At 45.7% G+C, this 19229-nt stretch overlaps 1 protein-coding gene across 1 annotated transcript in view; it reads right to left on the minus strand.

The window, feature by feature from the left end:
* Positions 1–8880: 8880 nt before the first annotated feature.
* Positions 8881–19229, minus strand: part of LOC135385282 (uncharacterized) — a 418308-nt gene continuing 407959 nt past the window's right edge. Inside the window, exons 5-6 of the mRNA XM_064614500.1 lie at positions 12477–12567; positions 8881–11059 (exon numbers count right to left, since the gene is read on the minus strand). Coding sequence (XP_064470570.1) covers positions 11055–11059; positions 12477–12567 — 96 coding nt within the window. The 3' untranslated portion in view covers positions 8881–11054. The remainder of the gene's footprint in view (positions 11060–12476; positions 12568–19229) is intronic.

Genomic DNA, 19229 nt, shown 5'->3' on the forward strand with positions numbered 1-19229 from the left:
CCTGGCTTCAGTGAGCGCCGCTAAACGGGCTGAGTGTTTTGCAGAGTCGTAGGCTTTTTTGACGTCTAATAACAGGGCAAGGCGAACCCATTTCACTCAGTCCCCTGCCTTAGTCTATTGGCCGTCAATACGTTGCCTTGTCAATACGTTGCATACAGACTTCCATTAGTGCACGCTCGTTGTGATATTGCGCACAAGCAAGGATGACGTGGCAGAGGTCGCCGTGCACTCCACAAGTGGAGCAGAGGGAAGACAAGGTGGAGCCGAGACGGTGTTGAAGGGCAGATGTAAAGGCAACGTTGAGCCCCTTGCGGTGGAAGAGAGCAGTAAAGGGGCGCGGTACTCGCGGAGGAAGTACGAGAGAAAGCGTGGTGCCTACATCCGAGAGGAGGGAGTGAGCTATGGCGTGTTGTCACTGAGCCTGCATCTTGAGGCCAGTGAGTGTAGAAAGGAGATGTCTTCGGTCGCCCGACGACATCATTATCGGGGAAAAAGCTGCATGCTGATGGGCGCTCAAGGCGGCTCTGTTTGCTTTTTTACTGCCGCTGATGCCGGCGTGTCCGGGGATCCACTACAATGCGACAGTGTACCCTGCAATGGCAGCCTTCTTGTAAACTTGCAGGATGTCAAAGACAACAGGACCGAGGGACCCACGTATCCTGAAGTTGGCCACACACTGGAGCACGGGTCTCGAGTCTGTAAAGGCGACCCAGGACTGAGCTGGACTGGCTAATAATTTTTGCATAGCAAAGAGAATGGCGTAGAGCGTTGTCAAAAAAGTTATGCAGGACGCTGTATGTCAGGTATAGCAACTCAGGTATAGAAGCTGCAGAAGAATGTGGTGCTCGAAACTGTTGCTACTGTAGACAGTGTGGTGTCGCCGAGCAGGATTCTGCGGCTGTCGACATAGCGTGAACAGTCCATTTGGAATGTTCTCTCATGATGTGACGTTGATAAAAAAAAAAGAAAGGAGAAAGGCGGTCTGCCTGCCACAAAGACCACAAGGTGCAATAAAACAAAGAAAGACAGATTTCAATTTACAGAAAGAAACTCTCTCACTCAGACACATACACAACACACATGGAAAGGCCTCGTACAGGGCACTGAAGTGTTAGCATGTTAACTTGAGTACTTCAGTAGCTTTGAGTACTGAAAGTTCCATCTTTATCGCTAAATAACTCCTATGGGGTGACCTTCTCCATATGGCGTCCAACAGAGTCCTCTGGGTTTTTCGCTGTGTCGGCACTGATCCGTTTGGATAAGTTAGGGATTCGAGCAAGGGAGTTGGGGTCCCAGATCCTTCATCTTTCACAGGTCTTCTATGGTGTTCGTAGTCTGTGAAGGAAGCTTGTGAGGTAGAAGACTTCCCTTGTATTGGCACATCTAGCTCCGAGCCTAGTTTGGAGAAGTGATTCCTCTCTAGTGATGTCCCTCGTGATGCAGAGGAGTGGAGCCGTCTTTTAGATGTTCTTTCGTCTGCGTGGAAGCAACAACAACAACAATAGATAATGACGCTGAGATGGGGTATTTCACCACAGTGGTGCGGTTCCATACCCAGTTGCACGTGGAACATTATATGAAGATGATGAAGGAAGGATGAAAATATGAGAGAGAATTAAAGTGTCTGGAGCAATCCAGTGGACGTCAGGAAGGCGATGAACAGATGAAGAACCCAACGATGGAGCACAGGATCTTTATAGGGGCCAATGGTAAATTGGCCGGCCTCTTCCTGATACGGACTAGCTCATCACACATTACCTGCCTTTGCAGGCAGTATAGAGTGCACATTGCATAAGAATGTGCTGGGTGTTCGCCACCACACCGCAGATGGAACACAGCCTTGTGTCACAGCATCTGATCATCCACTTGAGTTGTGGGGTGAAAGCCACATTGAGGCGGAGTGCACCCAGGATTGAAGTAAAATGGCGTAATAAACGGGCAGGGAAAGAAAACGACAAATTACCGAATACATAAGAGATTGAGCCGTGATGTCCCGGCGCCATTGCTGCAGAGACAGGATTGAAATCACGCAGTTAGTAGGGTCCTTCTGTCACCTCTCGACAGCACAATGGGCGCGGCTGTCGGGGACTCATGGGCAGCCATTGCTACTCTGTCAGCCTCTTCATTGTCTCTTAAACCGCAGTGACCAGGAATTCACTGCAGGAATATATGGTGACATTCATCATGTAGACGCTGAACTTCGTGGAGAATGTCTACTACGATGGAGGCTAGCGACCCACGAATCCCCATGGTTGGCACACATTGCAGAGCAGCCCCTGAATCGGTGCGGACCACCCAGACACGCGGAGCAGTAGAATGGCATTCAGCTCCGCCGATGTTGATGACGTACGATGTGGGAGACTATAAACAAATCAGGTGGGTGCAAGTGAGCTGGGGGAACGGTGAGAGCTGCAACATTTCCTTGAGTCTGAGGAACGACAAAACACAGATGGAACACGAAACGAAGACTTCGTTCCATGTTCCATCTGTGTTTTGTCCTTCCTCTGACTCAAGAAAATGTTGCTGCTCTCACTGAGAGACGATATCCACGTGAGACTGCATCAGGTGGGACGACAAAAGCACACGAGGAACACTCCAGTGTGGTAGATCCATCAGTGAAGACGGCAGTGTTGTCACGATATTTATTGTGGATCATATCCGCTGCCAACTGTTGAAGAACTAAAGGTGGCACTTGCTGGGGGGTGTGATGGTACTACGTGAATGCGCTATACATGAAGGTTAATGGTATTAGCTTGAATGTTGCTTGGAATAACTGCCAGAGTAGGAGGATATTTTGTTTCTTGCTTGGCTAGAGCATCAGCTATCTAATGCCATGTATGCCTGTGTCTCGTCTCCCATTACAGCGCGCAAACGAAAACAACAACAACAAATACGACTCTCAAATCATGATGACATGAAGTCGGCGAACCCTGAAGAACGCCCTCGGGAAACTTGACAACCGACCATTTAGTGTTGAGAAGGTACTGGGGAGCTGGCTAAGGCAGCACTAGCAACCTGCGCTGTGTGCACTCACGACCTACCTCAAGGCCATACGTGCTGATATAATCTTTTAATTCATTCAGTGCTTCCACACGTCAAGCGTCCTGGAACAGCTGGTCGCACAAGTGCGACCTACGTTTCCCTTTTTTTCTTTCTATGTCTATTCTATTCTGATGACATGAAGTATCTCATCGTTGGAGTTAGGCTACACTGTAGTTCTCGCACTACGCTTGTCGAGCTGCACCATCATCGTCTACTAGCTGTCGTTGTTTGTGCGCTGTATAGTGGAAGACGAGAACTCTTTCCAACTAGATTGTTCACGCTATGATGGCAGCAGCGGAATTCGACTTCTCGACTTCAGATTTCAAGTATACACACTGTTCCCGCTGTCTCCGCGTCTGTCACGATGAAATGAGCTTGTTACTGCATCGCCTGTGACTAACCTTGCAATCCAGTCCGCAATGCAATTCAGCGTGGCAATCACTGTAAAGAGATCAGTCATAAGCAAGAGTGGGTTTTCATATTATTCATCAACCTATCACAGCAAATCACGCCTATTTAATGATGTACAGTCACTTTGATTAAACTTTTTCATGTTGGCGAAAAGTAGAGCAATGCGAACGCTATTCTGTGCGCTGCACCGTATCCTACATTTTCCGGGACTTGATGGGAGTCGGACGTCGTGTTCGTTTACGAACATATTGCTGCCGGATGAAGTTATATCGTGTAGCACGTAGGCTAACAAACATTTCGACACATATCCCTGAGGCGTACTGTTCGAGCAGAAGGTGTGCACGACGCGATAAAGTCCATGATCAAATACGAGGGTGGTTTCATAAGTTTCCGGCCCGAGGTAGAAAATGCGCGCGAATTTGTAAATGCGATTAAGGACGCGTGGCGCCATCTGTTGGAGGGCCGGAGCACCACCCTCAACCTTCTTCATGCTTTTGTCGGTTGGAGAGCGGCATTTCAAACAGTAAGGATGCACTCTTCAGTTAAAATGGAAAAAATCGAGTACCGCGCTGTGATAAAATTCTTGACAAAAGAGGGACTTTCGCCTATAGAAATTAAAGCGCCGACTGGACAACGTGTACAGGGAAGCCTCTCCGTCGTACACAACGGTAAAAGACTGTGCTAAGCAGTTTCGACTGGGGCGAGAGTCCATTGAAGATGATCCACGCGATGGTCGTCCAGTGGAAGTGGTGACACAAGAAATTTTGTCTCTTGTCGAGGAGGAAGTGCTGAGCGACAGGCGCCTGAAGGTGAAGGAAATCTCAGAAAGTCTGCGGCTTTCCAAAACAACCGTGTTTCGCATCATCGGCGAGGGCCTTCACATGAAAAAGGTCAGTGCGAGATGGATGCCACGACTTCTCTCGTCAGTTCAAAAGCAACAGCGCGTCGTCTGTGCCAAAGAGTTTTTGGAGCTCTGTCAAGAGAACGAAAAAGAAATATTGAAGTCAATTGTCACAGGGGATGAGACTATGGTGCTCTACTATGATCCCCTTTCGAAAAAGGAGTCGATGGAATGGCGCAAACCAGGAGAAGCACCCCAAGAAAAGCCAAGGTCACACAATCCACAAAGAAGATCATGGCAACAATATTTTGGGATTGTCACGGGATCCTCCTCATCGACTTCAAAGAGAGGAACACCACAGTGAATGCGACTTATTATGCTTCACTCCTGCACCGACTGCGAGACGCCATCAAGGAAAAGAGGCGCGGCAGGTTGAGTCGAGGTGTCCGGTTGCTCCAGGACAATGCCCCTGTCCACACGGCTTCTGTTGCCAAGGCTGCACTGAAGGGTTGCGGCTTCGAAGAAATCCACCACCCACCCTACAGTCCAGACTTGGCACCGAGTGAGTACTTCCTGTTCTCAAACTTGAAGAGGGATCTCAGAGGACCGAGATTTCAAAACGATAGTGAGGTGCAAGAGGCAGTTTTCCAGCATTTTGAGGACAAAACTCCGGACTATTTTTTCAAAGGTATAAGAATGCTGGTTGAAAGCTGTCAAAAGTGCATCGAAGTTAAGGGTGACTATGTCGAAAAGTGATACACTTGTTTTGTCTCTATGACTATTAAAAGTTGGTCGGGCCGGAAACTTATGGAACCACCCTCGTATGTCGCATGAGTCTAAGTAACAGTCTAAGCATGAGTCTAAGTGTAGTTGCGGTTACTCTCAGAGGACAGGACAGGTTACCAAGGTGACTACCTACGAGCACGCAGTGTGGGAAACGTTTACCAAGGTGTCGCTGCGAGCCTTTCTCCTAAATTCTGTTCAAATTCAAGGATAGCTGAAACGTGACATGTGGATGCTGTGTAAAGCGCTCTCTGTGTTTCGGAATAAGATGTTCTACAATGTTAGTTTGAGGTTATACTGAAAATGAAAGGAGGTAGCAGAGCATCCCAGGCATAGAATCGTCAAAAGAAAACAGGGTACGCACACCATGAACTGGTTCTTTTACATTTCGCATTCCCACAAAACTACGGCGGCCATTCAGAAAAGTATACGGCGGTTACGCTGCTGGTGTCCCATGTACCACATCCTGCTGCTGTTGGTGAAACGAACCATCGTTTATTTCGAAGAACGACACAGCTTTTGCATCATATACACACTCTTCAGGGCACCTCGATATAAAGTATCGCTTTTGAAATCGACAAAGGTACACGTCGGCGAACGAAAGCTATAGATTCCTTTACCTCGCTAGGAGTTATCCACGTTATAATCGAGCTAAATACTAAAATGTTCATCAGCAAGGCTGCCCTATATCGTACGAAACAACCACAGTACGCGACAACTGAACTGCTACCCTCAGAAGGCCGCCGCCAACGTGACTATTTCTCTTTCTTCGCCGAAAAATATGCAGATGACACTGACGCTGGGACAAATCTTCGCCCTATACAGAGTCGCTATTTAGACCGCCTTCCCAGGAACACTCATGCATGCTTGCGAATCCACTTTGATGTACTAATTGCAGCACACCCTGCACATTTTAGTCTCAGACCAAACAATAGTGGTGAATGTCAAGACAATAGGCGAAACACAACAGGAACGCCACATCCATACTCTCTTGTTCGTGTTTGGGTTGGTGTGTGGTGGGGAGGCTCGTTAATGGCGTTCCGATGCTGAGCGACCTACCTGCCGATATGCCGCCATCTTGCTAAGGTGTAGAGGGACCATGCGTCCATGGCCTACTTCATAGGGCAGGGTGGAAGCAGAACTTCGAGAATCCGTTTTCGAAGAGCATCTACCCGTTTGTCTATTGCTCTTCGAAAACGGTCTCTCGAAATTCCGCTTCCACCCTGCCCTCCAGCCCACCAAGCATGCATGCTACGATGGGATTCTACCTTTGTTTAGTGTTCCTGGAAAGGCGGTCTAAACAGCGACTCTGTTAGGGCGAAGACTTGTCACAACGTCAGTGCCGTCTGCATATTTCAAGACGCCCGATTGGCCGCTTTTTTTTAGCTTGGCTAAAAGTAAAGTTCCTCTCGCGAAAACGGCGCAATATTTCGTGTGCTGGGTGGTCAACTTCGGTCTGAGAAATTAAGGACTTTCGGCGCGTCTTGTGCTCACCTGGCGGGGTCGTCAGGTAGCGTGTAAGTTATCGCGCACTGTGAAAAACGATAAGCAGGCTTGCGGCATAATGCAGAGCATTCGGCAAGAGCAACATTCAAGGTCCAGTGATGCCTTAAGAAAGTAAACAAGTAACTCCATTTTTCAGTAAATCCGGAATTAGTAGTGAGATGCCAGGAGAAGGCCTCGACACAGAGGGCTAATAACTCGAACAAATCTGACTCCTGAAAGCGAACATCCCTCTGAAAAAAAAAAAAACGTTGACCTATTTTATATTGGATGGGACCCGAATTGTTCTTCTTGCCGTGTCCCGTATTTTCGTGCTATCATCATGACGGTTAAGCATATAATGGTAACGGCTTCGAAATATATAGATAATATATATCAGGTTTTTGATGAAGCGCATCTCTAAAACAACAATATAATGATTGGAGAAAAGGGAAGTCACAGTTTTCGCTAATATATATATTTTTTTACATTGTTGCATGCGGAAAGAGGCAAGCGTTACACGCGATATAGCAATATGTTGCCCACTTGTAAATAACTCGTGTAGGCAATCAGAATAGAAATCTCCGTGTATTCCAAAGTTCAATACTGATATACACAAGAGCAACGCGTGTGACTAGGCGCGTCTGGTGTAAGTTGACTCTCGTAGTTTCTACTAATAAACAAAATATATGTGTAGAAACCTCGCCTAAACTATGTTAAACAGAAGTCTAAAATTAGAGGCACAAGTTCGCGTCGCAATATCTAGCAGAAGTACATTCTGAAACATGATGATATCGGTCCTTCGTAATTTGTAGTTAAAAAGAAGCCCGCCTCGCTATCGTAACCAAATTATTGGTTCTGTTCAATTGCAGCACGTGGGAACTCAGACGCACTCACGACGAAAAAAAAAGAAAAGAAAAAGGAATAGATGAAGGAGGCTCCTAACGATGTGATTGTAGGTAGTAAAGCAATAAAAACCCCAAGAACGTAACCATAGGAGGCTATACACGCGTTTAACCTAAGAACAAGCACGAAAGTAGTATAGCAGATGTATTCTGTCATCCTTAACAGCCTTAATCTGCCGGATACAGTAGATAATACTACAGCGCTGCCACAGCTCGCCGATAGGGCTCCCATGGTTTCGACGTTGTCGAGACGTAGGGTGATGATGCTAGCCATTACAGTCAATAGAGACAAGCGTAGGGCGGGGCTGAAAATTGCCGTTCTTAGGATGATCGTGACTATAGTCATAAATTAGGCCATTCGGAGTTTTAAATTTTATAGTGAGTTACATATCTGTGAAACTAACACAGGGTACATAGTATAAGGAGGTAGCTTCCTGATGTGCGATAATTTTGCGAAATGCCCTTCGTTTTAGCTTCGGGAAGCAAAGCTGTATGAACCGTGACCAAATGCAGCGAGAAAATGATACCCCTGGGAAGCAAAGTCAATTGCCGAACATTGATTGACCGTCCCCTTGGTTTCCATCAGAGTGCAGTGATTCCCGCACTTACATTCCCTCTGTGGCTTTGCAACGACAATTCTTAGTTAAAAAAATAGTTATAGCATCGGACAGACAACCGCAGCCGCGTGGTGCGCTTTGAGATTACCTGAACGGAATTTCGAACGTCCAAACTATGTATTCCAACTTATGCACACATCAGACTCTTTCTTAAAATCAAGAACGCTCTGTAGAATCGCGTCCATTTCTTCGCGATCCCGTAAGAGAACGAGTGAGATCACGTGACGCAACCCGATGGGAGTGCATCGTGGCAGCACACTCTGGCCGCACCAGACGAATATCCCAGTGGGAAATGTCGGTCCACTACTGTTCGCTACGCTGCTGGTACGTCACGCTGGGCTTCCTACGCCACGACGGTAGCGTCGTCCGTCCAAGGTCACACCGTTCCGAACATGGCAAATTTTTTGCGGGGGCGTTTTCGTAAATTGAATTGCCCAGTGATAAGACGTCGTTCAGCGTCTTCTCGAGATCGTTTCTAATGGACTGTTTGATGTTCTAAATGTCATTCCACGAATCCTTTAAATGCGCATCCAGTGTAGTGTGGTACTGGCACTCGCCGATGTATTGAGGGAGGTTATACACTACGGCGCCTTCACAACCGCGGACTGAAGAACGAGGATCTGGTAAACTCGAGGCGGGGATGATGGCCAACTATGGGCACAATACAAAGTGCTTCACCTAACGTGAAAAAAAAAAAAAAAGACAAAAGAAATCTTATTGAAAAATCTACTTGTCTGAACACTATGGGGCCAACGTTATTAATCTCGGGAGAGATTTTGAAATGACTTTTGGGCACTTTTATAAAATTTAATTGAGAGAAGTTGAATTTTCCTAATTGAACTCCGAAATTTGCCAATCGCAACCTCACTTTTTTTTTACAAAATCAGAAAGCGCATGCCGGACTTACCGCATTCTATTGCAAAATACATTTACTACTACAATCATAATAGTCGGGGAAAAAAAGCGAAAACAGCCACTTCGAGGCGCGAAAATTGCCGGCCGATCTCCGAAAGAAGCGATGCGAGGAAGCCATATACCTGCCCTTTCACTTTCCCTTTTCCAAGCTTGTGCTGGTAACGGCCGCATGGTTGGAACGCAGAGTTATCTGAAAGAAGAGTGAGAAGGAAACAAGAAGGGGGGGGGGGCATTTTTCTTGCACTGCATCTTGCAGTAATTTCACGGAGAACTGAGCTCGGCCCTCGAAAAGACGTTTCAGGTATTTTTTTCAGCTATTACCAAAGCAGTAGCGAACGAATTTTCCAATGCGATGGGATAAATCCGACATGCGCTTTCTGCTTCTTTCTGAAAAACGTTAGGTTGACCTGCTAAATTTCGGAGATCCATTGGGAAAATTCAATTTCACGCGAATTAAATTTGATAAAAGTGCTCAGAAGTCCTGGCAAAGTCTCCCCCGAGATAGATAGAGTTGACCACATACGTTCCGACAGGTAGGTTTTATAAAACGTTTTTTCTTTTTCTTTTTTTTTTTACGTTAGGTGACACATCCTGTATATGGACGCCAGAATCTTCAACGGTAGCGACGCCAGTATCGCTCATATTCCGACCTTCACGTCATATTTTCATCGGTTTCATACATTCTCAGAACCACGTTTAATTTCTCCCAGAGCTGAATCGGAGTACATAAATTCATGTTTCAGAATGTACCTCACCGTCTACGTCAGATGACCCGTTGTGTAAGTTATCAATGGCGAGGCTCTAGGCATCATGATTATGCTTCTTAACTCGACATAGTTCATCTGCCACCGGGATCAAAGTGACCATTATTGTTTATGAAACGACCTATAAAATAAAGAGGAATCAGTCGCTCGTGTATGTGTTAACTGGATCCGTGCAACGTTCTTCTCGACTGCAAGCTCCAGTGCCTTCTTTCGATTTTTTGCGAAATGAATATCATCGCACCCCAACGCAAGTCCCCGAAAGTAGCAAGAGTGACTTCTTTAGCATCCTTGAGGAGACAACTTTGAATGTGATTCAAATGAAGGTGGGTGGGTTCATGTTTACGAAATAAAAGGAAGAAGCGGGGATTGAATGCTGGAATTGTCTGGCACTATTTTCCTCATGATCTCATGGCACTGTATGCCATGACTGCTTATTGAACTCATGTACGAACGGGGTGTCACATTAGGAGACGAAAATCTGACGTACCGTCATGGAAGATTGCACACCAATGCACACATATCTGTGGTGGCTAACTGTCAGTTTCCCTACCTGGGCAGTGTGAGGGTGCGAAAAGCGATCTGGCAGTTCGCGGCAACAAGGGCAGCCAACCCCTCTAGATTAATTTCAAACTTGCAGTACGAAAGAACGCTGCATTGTTAAACGTAGTTGCGTGGTAGGAAATGTAATGGCAGTGGCCCTTACATTACGTGATCTAAGTACTACTAGGTCACAGACGCGCACGAAGGATAAATTCTCATAGCACCAGGTGCTCATCCTGGTGCTTCCGTGAGTTTCCACCGTTCCATATTGGTCAGCGTCATTTGCGAAGTTCTGCTCCGTGAACATCTCTTTCTAATTCGTAGCGGGAAATAAACATGACACTGATTCGAGGGGAGATCATACACCATTTGTCGTCAACTATATCGGGATATAACTCTAATTTAACAAAACTTAATAACACAGGTTTCCGTCAAACATCTTCGTGATGGACGTCGAGATTGGAACCAGATTGGAACATGAAGCTCCGAGTTAACTCTTTAGAGTTCGTTCAGTTGGATTGCTTTGCTCTTCATCTTTTGTTTTTCTTGCTTGCACTGCATTTAGCGTTGCTGTGCTGCCGGGAGCTCCTATGTCTGGCTAGCCAATTGGTAGTGTCAAGTGTATGGACTGTCGATGAACTTCAGGAATGCGACAAAATAATAAGAAAAGTAGTTGACGAGTCTTCCTTCTTCTGGCTAGCGTAGTTAGTCCCTCTCCTTCCTTTTCGCTGCTGGTCATTCTTTAGGACTTACTTTACTCTGCAATGAGAAAAAAAGTAAATGTAGTGACGCTTTTTTTGCGGACGTCCGCTGAACTCCAACTCTGCAACCGTTCTATCGTCCTTCTTTTTGAATCTCGAAGTGTCGAATGAATAATAGGCACATACATGGTATCACAAATATATTAGAAAACATATACTCCTCTGAAGATTATGATGTCAACGGTATTTATCTTCGGCGAACTTTTGCTATGACTTACAAGTAGAGCTCTGATCGGGATCCAGAGTTTCCGATAGCTCCGCATATTTTCGTGTCCCGATATCCCGTGATTTCGCGATGCCTATAATCCCAGGGTTGTAGGGCTGTTTTTTAGGGCTACATTTGGGCTTTCCCGGCAACGAAATGTTGGCGATACATATACAAAGGTTAGTAAGATACCGTTCTGTACTTTTCACATGTACGCAGAAAGGAAAGAAGCAACGTTTGTTTTCAGGCATCCTTTTCCGCAAAAAAAATCAGTTGGAATCCGCAACCGAAGCAACTACGTTATCAGCGACACAGGACAAACTCGGTAGCTGCCCACTGGTAGTGGTAACTACCACGCTGTGTCGCTAACAGTGCCGCTCTTGTCCAACTGTCTAAACGAGCTCGCTTCCTCCCGCCGCCAGTGTCCCGCGCTGAAGTAAAAGTACACCGTTGCCTGAACTTTTGTTGGGCCCAGGGAGGCTAAGTTCGTTCAGTATAGAGATCAATTGATGCGTCGAGAAAAATAATAGGAACGCGCGTCTATTGGACAGCGGGCAGCACCGTGCGCAGCGCCTTCCAATATGCGCATTCAAAATACTTATCTCGACACATCAAGTTATCTCTACACTGAACGAACTTAGCCTTCCTGCAGCAGAAGCGCGGCTGTCTTATCTTTGCATTCAAAAGTGTTATCGTGGACATCACTGCCAGCACGAGCGAACAATTCAGATAAAGTGTAGGTGCTGTTGTTCACACCGAGCATTTTTGTCTTCGTCATGTCTATGTTCATTACTTTCGAAGCGCGATTGCAAGAGGGCGCGAATGAGACTATCCGTATTATTTTTAGTCCGTCCAACTCCAACTCCAGACTATCCATCAAAATTGACTGGCCTTCGAGCAAACATCAGTTTGTTCGGTGCGGGGAGTTTATGATTAGAATTGAAGTCGGTGCGTTATGTGTGCCAAAGTTCGGGAAGCAAGCTACTTGCAAAAGGTACGTGTTAAAAGAATGCAACGTTTAAAAGCCCATGCTCAGGCTTGTTTCATCATAGACTACGTCTAAAACTGGGGTGCTTCAACCTCTTCGTCATAGGGCCCCAGCTACACCTTCTTGTTCCGGAGAAAGTCTTGCATCTCAGACCTCATCAATAGGCATGTCTTACTACCGCCACACCCATGCATGCGATTAATAAGGATACCATATACTCACTGTTGCGCGTCTTATAACCCCGGAAAGTTGACTGAATCTTAACTGCCGCTTTTGCCAGATCTGGGTCGTTGAGGTCCAGGTCCTTGATTTCCTGCAGCATGATAAAGAAAAAGTTTCAAGAGCCTATGCTGAAATACAACTGTCTTTCGCGCATTGTGTTATGGGTGCGTTCGACATTATCTTAGGTAATGCATGGTCGCAACAGCAACTGGGTAGTACAGTCCCCGCCAAAAGTTTACGGAACACGCGAGCGGTGTATTGTCTCCTCCGTGCGACAACCTAGCGGCAAGCCAAAGCGGGCTTGTTCACTCAATCAGGGGGGTGGAGGAGTGCGCCGACAGCGACACCAATTCAAACCACCTTTCGAGCACACTCACGCCATACCGAAACTACGGCGGTGTGGCGCTACCTGCGCATTCGCTCACCCCTCTGAACGAGTAAACGAGCCCCGAGTAAATGACAGTACGAACGAGTAAATGATACATCACCACAGCACTGCAACTCTAGAATATCTTTACCCAGAAGATGATAATTTCGGCTTCACGTAGCGAGACAACTGTGATCATGAACGACGCCATAGTGGTCGGCCCGTGGATAAATTCTGCCCACCTGAGGGTCCTTAACGTGCGCTGAAATCTCAACACAGAACTAACCGTATATTTAACATCCCTCGCGGAAGACATCGTGTTAAAGTAACTTGTACCCTGCCGCTAAGGTACTGGCGTCCTCAGTTGAGTTCGAACCAGGGTTCGGATCACGGAATTTTGGCATAATTTCGTGTCCCGAAATCCTGCAATTTAGCGAGGCCAATCCCGGGATTTCGGGATAATCAATTTCTGCTTTCTGGACAACAAATGTGCGGTCGCACGAGTGAAAACGAAAGAACGATGTCTTACCGACTTTTGATTTCAAGCGGCCCTCCCCTGAATATATAATTTGCAATCTGAAACCGAACCACCCTCATCGTCCACGACACATGACAAAGACGTTACATGCTGACTTGTTTCAACACGCAGGCTATAGCCAAGAACAGACTTCAACTTGCATTAAAACTCCTACGAAATCGTGAGTCTTTCGTTCTATTCGCCTCTCCAACTACCTATAGAGGCGCTCGCGTCGTCCTCAAGATGGCGCAGAAAAGAATGATTGCCGATGAACAAATCGCTCTGCTTCATGCCTTCTTCCACGAGACACGCTTTAAAAATTGTCCAAATAACATAACTTGCGCGCGGTTTCCTGCTGTCTTCGTTGTTTTCGTTCACGCTGCCCCTTTGAGAGTATCTTTTTCCTCTTCCTCTGCCCGACACTGGATATTCTTCTCCGCAGTAGTTTCGCACCGCGAAATTGAGCAGTTCTGTTGCTGTTTGAGTTCTGTAAGCCGGGACACTCCATCGCACACGAAGGGAAGTTGCGGCAGTTTCGGGTCAGCGCGAAATATACCTGTCGTCTGCTGTTACTATCATTCATTGAGTGCTTCTGCTGGGGTCCGCTAGGTGGCGAGCAGCCACACACCACACAAGGTATTGCAGAATCTCTCCCACTCTCTCTCTCTCTGCAGAATTTCTCGTTTTTGTTCTTTTAACTCTTCATGAATATGTATGTTTGAAAGTGAGAAAAAAAAACCGGAACAGACTTTTTCAGAAAACTTGATTGGGATGCTACAGACCAGAACACCTCAATTACAGTGGATGAGTAAGAGGGGAGAATAGCAAAACGCACCAGAATACCCCAACGTGAGATGTGAAAAACATCATTGATTTTAGCAGCCGCTTTAGTATATAAAGAGAAAAAAAGTGGGGAACTGGTGTACCGAAGAGGGGAGCAGAGAAATGGGGGGTGACGTTTCGAGCGAAGGCTCTTCTTCAGACTAGATGGACGGAATGTGGAGGACATCGGGAAACATGTTGTATACAGCGTGTCCACGCTAAGTGTGAACAGATTTTTTAAAAATATATCAATCACTTTTTCCGAGGTGAAATGAATTGCAATATAGCACATGCTGAAGGGCACTCCCTAGGGGGGCATTAACAGACTCCTAAGGCAATGTCTTAATTAACTTTCAATAATTAACTTTTTAATTATAAAAGCTACGAAGTTGCTCCAATGAGAACATCTGATCTTTTCGGTCACCAGATACCAAAACCGTTTTCAGAACAAAAATCCGTTCGGTAGATCGTCCGCAAAAAATTCATGAAGGAACGCCATTTTTTTCTTTATTTGGTTTATTGCGCATCTTCAAAGAAGCGGCTTTCCTTTACCCCCAGTGTGAGAGAGTGAAAGAGCACAGTGCCGCCTCATGCGTCGAAGATTAGCTTTAACTTGCGGAAACAAAACAAAAACACAAATCTATCGGGTGACTCTATCGCGACTGCCCTTATCTTGTGCTGCATTTTCTGTTTTCTTTTAGTCTTTTTCCAGGACGCAAGAGGCGATAGTGTGCTCTTTCATCCTCTCGTATTGGGGGCGAAGGAAAGACGCGTCTCTAGAGATGCGCAATGAATAAAATAAAGAAAAAAATGGCGTTCCTTCACGAATTTTTTGCGGACAACCTATCGAACGGATTTTTGTTCTGAAAACGGCTTTGGTATCTGGTGACCGAAGAGATCAGATGTTCTCATTGGAGCAACTTCGTAGCTTTTATAATTAAAAAGTTAATTATTGAAAGTTAATTAAGACATTGCCTTAGGAGTCTGTTAATGCCCCCCTAGGGAGTGCCCTTCAGCATATGCTATATTGCAATTGATTTCATCTCGGAAAAAGTGATTGATATATTTTTAAAAAATCTGTTCACACTTAGCGTGGACACCCTGTATATCGTCCAGCCTGATAGGGGGCTAACACGAGATCCGTGTCCGAGTTTAGCCTTTAGTCCTAGTTTAGTTTAGTAGCCTTTAGTAGTTTAGCCTTCAGAGTTTATTCAGGCTTTAGTGTATATAAGAGCTGAACGTCGTGTCTTTTCGTGCACTGCTAACCGCGTTCGCAGCCACATGATATTCCGTAGCGGACGAGAAGAGACACATTCCAACGCAAAGTCGATATTCCTGAACGGTGCAAAAGCAAAATATAATACGCGTCGAAACTTTTGCCCGGTGAGCAGTGTTTTTATTTATTTATTTTTTTTTTCATTTTTTTTTGTGTGTGTGTCATCTTCCACTAGAATGTTCCGCGGGGATGACAGGAAACGCGCACTGTATCGCAATTTGTGATAGTATGATGGATGTGCAGGGGGTACATTTCTATACGGCATCCTGGGAGTAGCAGCGAGAAAATCTGGATCACTTCACGAGATTCCAGGATTGTAAACCAGGGAAGGGTAACGGTAATGGTAACGGAAACAGAAACGGTATATTACCGAAATTGGAGATGGTAACGATAACGGAAACGGAAACGCGTACCACGGTCCTCCATTACCGAAAACAGAAACGGAAACGAATTTATCGTCCGGTATTGAATTCGGGTAATGGCTAATCCTGTCGTGCGATGACATTTAAGTGACTTTTCATTTTTTGCTTTAGTATTTTCATGACTCCCTTCCCTGTAATGCTCTAAATACTACACGAGAGCATGGGAAGAAATCGCAAATTGGATGAAAACATGGCTAGGAAGCAAGCGAACTGGTGAAGATGATGCCTAGAAGGGACAGACACAACACGAAGTCTCAAAAAGACTTGAGACTTCGTGTTGTGTCTGTCCCTTCGTGTTCCCTAGTCTCGGGGTTTTTACATTATGCAAATTGGATCTCGAGGGTGCATCCCTCACTTACCATGACCCAGTCCTCATAACTCCATGACATTAGCATATGACCATACTCCACCATAGCAGGAGGATGCCAGCCTATGATTTTTAGTTACTTATCCTGTACTTTTTTTTCTTTTCACTGTGGCCACGGCACTATTATTTACTATTGAGAGCGTCCGCTTATGAATGCGACATAGGATGAAAGTTACGCCCGTCTTGAGTTGCTGGACTCCGAGTGACTCAAGACTAAAAACATGTTCCTACATATTTTTTTTTTATCTTGTAACATGTGCGCATCCCAACGACGTAAAATTACTTGTGTAATATGTACGCGAGACACCGAAGCAGCACTTGGGCAAAACAGGGTGCTGATAAAGTCGGACGGGCTGTCCTCCCGCAACTCTGTAACAACCGTTCGATTAACGGAAACAGCAACGGAAACGAAATTGAAAAGCCGGTATCAGATAACGGAAACAAAAATATAGCAGTAACGAAAATGGAAACGGTAACCAAAATACGTCCGTTATCCTTCCCTGTTGTAAACACAGCTCGGGATTCCGAACCCTAGTTCGAGCCCGCTACCTTGAGATCGGTAGGCGGATGCGCTACCAAATCAGCCACCGTGACCGGTCTTTATCCAGAAAGATGCTTCAACTGAAGAAGTAAATCTTCGAGTGAATATTTTGGGGCAGTATACTCGATGAGGTAACTATCTCGATCAAAAAATTCGACAAGGCTCCATCAGGAATTCTATTGGTGCATCAGAGTATTATGATGGGAGGGAAGCGGTGACGGCCCACTGGGTAGGTCGGGGAACGGGACCCAGTAGGCCAGCTAGTATGCAGCATAAAGTATACCACTGCTTACGGCCCAGATATATTATTTCACATTGGCCTTGGCCTTGAGGTGATGGACCTTTATGACATAATTTAATGCACACAGCATATATCTGCATTTAATAATTCTCCCGACAGAATGTTTTGAACACATGACCGAGTTCGATGTTCGAGATACCCGGGAATCCCAACCTCAAAATTTTCCGGCTGCTTATTGTAGAGGGATTGATCAGTTTTCCCCGCCACTGCCATCATAAGCGACCACTCAAGGAGTCACTAGTAAGTAGCTAGCAGGCGGTAAAACGATTAAATTACATAATGTTTGCTCATGCTTTCACCAGGGCCAACGCGTCCAAGAAGAATAGACCGCCTTCTGAGTGTTGCTGGCATACTGCACCACAGCTTAGGTCTCACGGAAATTAGGAGTTAGTTTTGTTGCCTATCCCCTGCTGCCATTCTTCCAGTCACATTACGGTTTCTATTACAAAGCGCTTGACTTTACGAAAAACTACATTTAACACTCCATTTGCGTAGAGCATTAGTTCCTTAGGAAGAGTCTACCCGTGTGAGATCCGTAATGTCCATCATCACCGTCCCCATCGTGAGATCAGTAATGCAGCATTTACACAAGAAAATAATATCATGTAAATTTTCCCTGAACATCTCATGTCATTTTAACTTTACATACCCCCCTGCTGAACATGTCAAACGCCACAAACAATTAATTGTATGAAGTTCAACCCCTGTGTCATTACCACCAAGCGTGTGTGCGAAGAGCATCAAAAAGCATGTTGTCATACTCCGACTGACGAATACTATTATTCCTTCATTTTATATGGCTCACATACCTACAGTGTAACGTATTTAATCTAACAAAATAACTAGATCACGTTCGTTAACCTGTGCAAAGTAACCCTATCGTGCAGGAAATACTGACCTGCGGCGCAAACACGTGAAACAAAACTTGGTCTTGAGTGCAATGACTAAGATATCTCGTTGTGTTTCCTATATATTTTCGTATTCCTGTTCCAAAAGACGCGACGTTGTGTTTATCTGCCCCGATCAATAAAGTTGCAAAACAGTTTGAACTGAAATGTTCTATCAACACGCTCACACTAGTTTTGCAACTGACTGTACATGACGCAAACTAGCTTCGCAGCCCATATCATGCAGTATGCTATACACATACCTCTTTTTGATTCGCAGATGAGAGCTAAGAAGTTAAGTGGTACATAGAATAACACAAATTATATTCCTAAGTGGTCGATTGCGAACAGGGACACCGGTTGACCCTACAGAGGGTCCCCGGCCATACTGACATTCAGGGCAACGAGGAGGCAGATTTGGCGGCTGCTGCGGCCCACCGAATCTCCTGAGGCGTGCCCATTCTCTCCAAAGGAGATGGACGCTTCTACGTGTCTACGTTGGTGTCAAGGTGTCCGCCCATTTGGTCGAACGCCGTTTGGTCGAACGCCGTTTGATCGAAGGCGTTTGATCGAACGCCGCTTGGTCGAAAGCCGTTTGATCGAAAGCCGATTGATCGACACCGTTTGTTCGAAAGACGTTTGTTCGAAGGGAATTCAAAGCTGTGTTGTCCGCACCACTTTTTCGGTTACTTTTGACTCGAGCATACGGAGCAGGCAATCAGTGTCCTCTGCTTTTTTTATTTCTTCTTTTTTTTTTCTTTTTTGCTTTTTGCAGCCGAAGAGGGGAGACCACTGGTTAGTTGCAGACGTTTGTCATTTACGAATCAGTAGGACACATACTGAAGAAAGCTGCCCCAGGTTGAGAGCAGCCGATAGTCTATGCTTGTTCTGGGCACCCTTCTTATTGCTGGCGACATATTTAAAGGGAACGCTCTGAAACGGGATAGTCATATGTGCAAAGCCACGCGAAGTCTGTGGGTGCTAAGAACGAAATTTCGCCACGGTACAACGAGAGATGTTAAATTAACAGCATGTAAAACCTTAGTTCGACCTTAGAGTATGCATCTGCAGCCTCGAATCACTACACATGCACGCTATCCGAAGAAATAGAGGAAGTACAAAGGTCTGCTGCCCTGCTTATCTTGTGTAAGTTTCGAAGGACTTCTTCGGATACATGTCTGTTGCAAGAACTAAATTTAGGGTCACTTGCACATAGGCGAAAAGTAAATAAACTGAAACTGCTCTTTCTCCTA

This window comes from Ornithodoros turicata, chromosome 2, assembly GCF_037126465.1.
Source record: "Ornithodoros turicata isolate Travis chromosome 2, ASM3712646v1, whole genome shotgun sequence".
Taxonomy (NCBI): Eukaryota; Metazoa; Arthropoda; class Arachnida; order Ixodida; family Argasidae; genus Ornithodoros; species Ornithodoros turicata.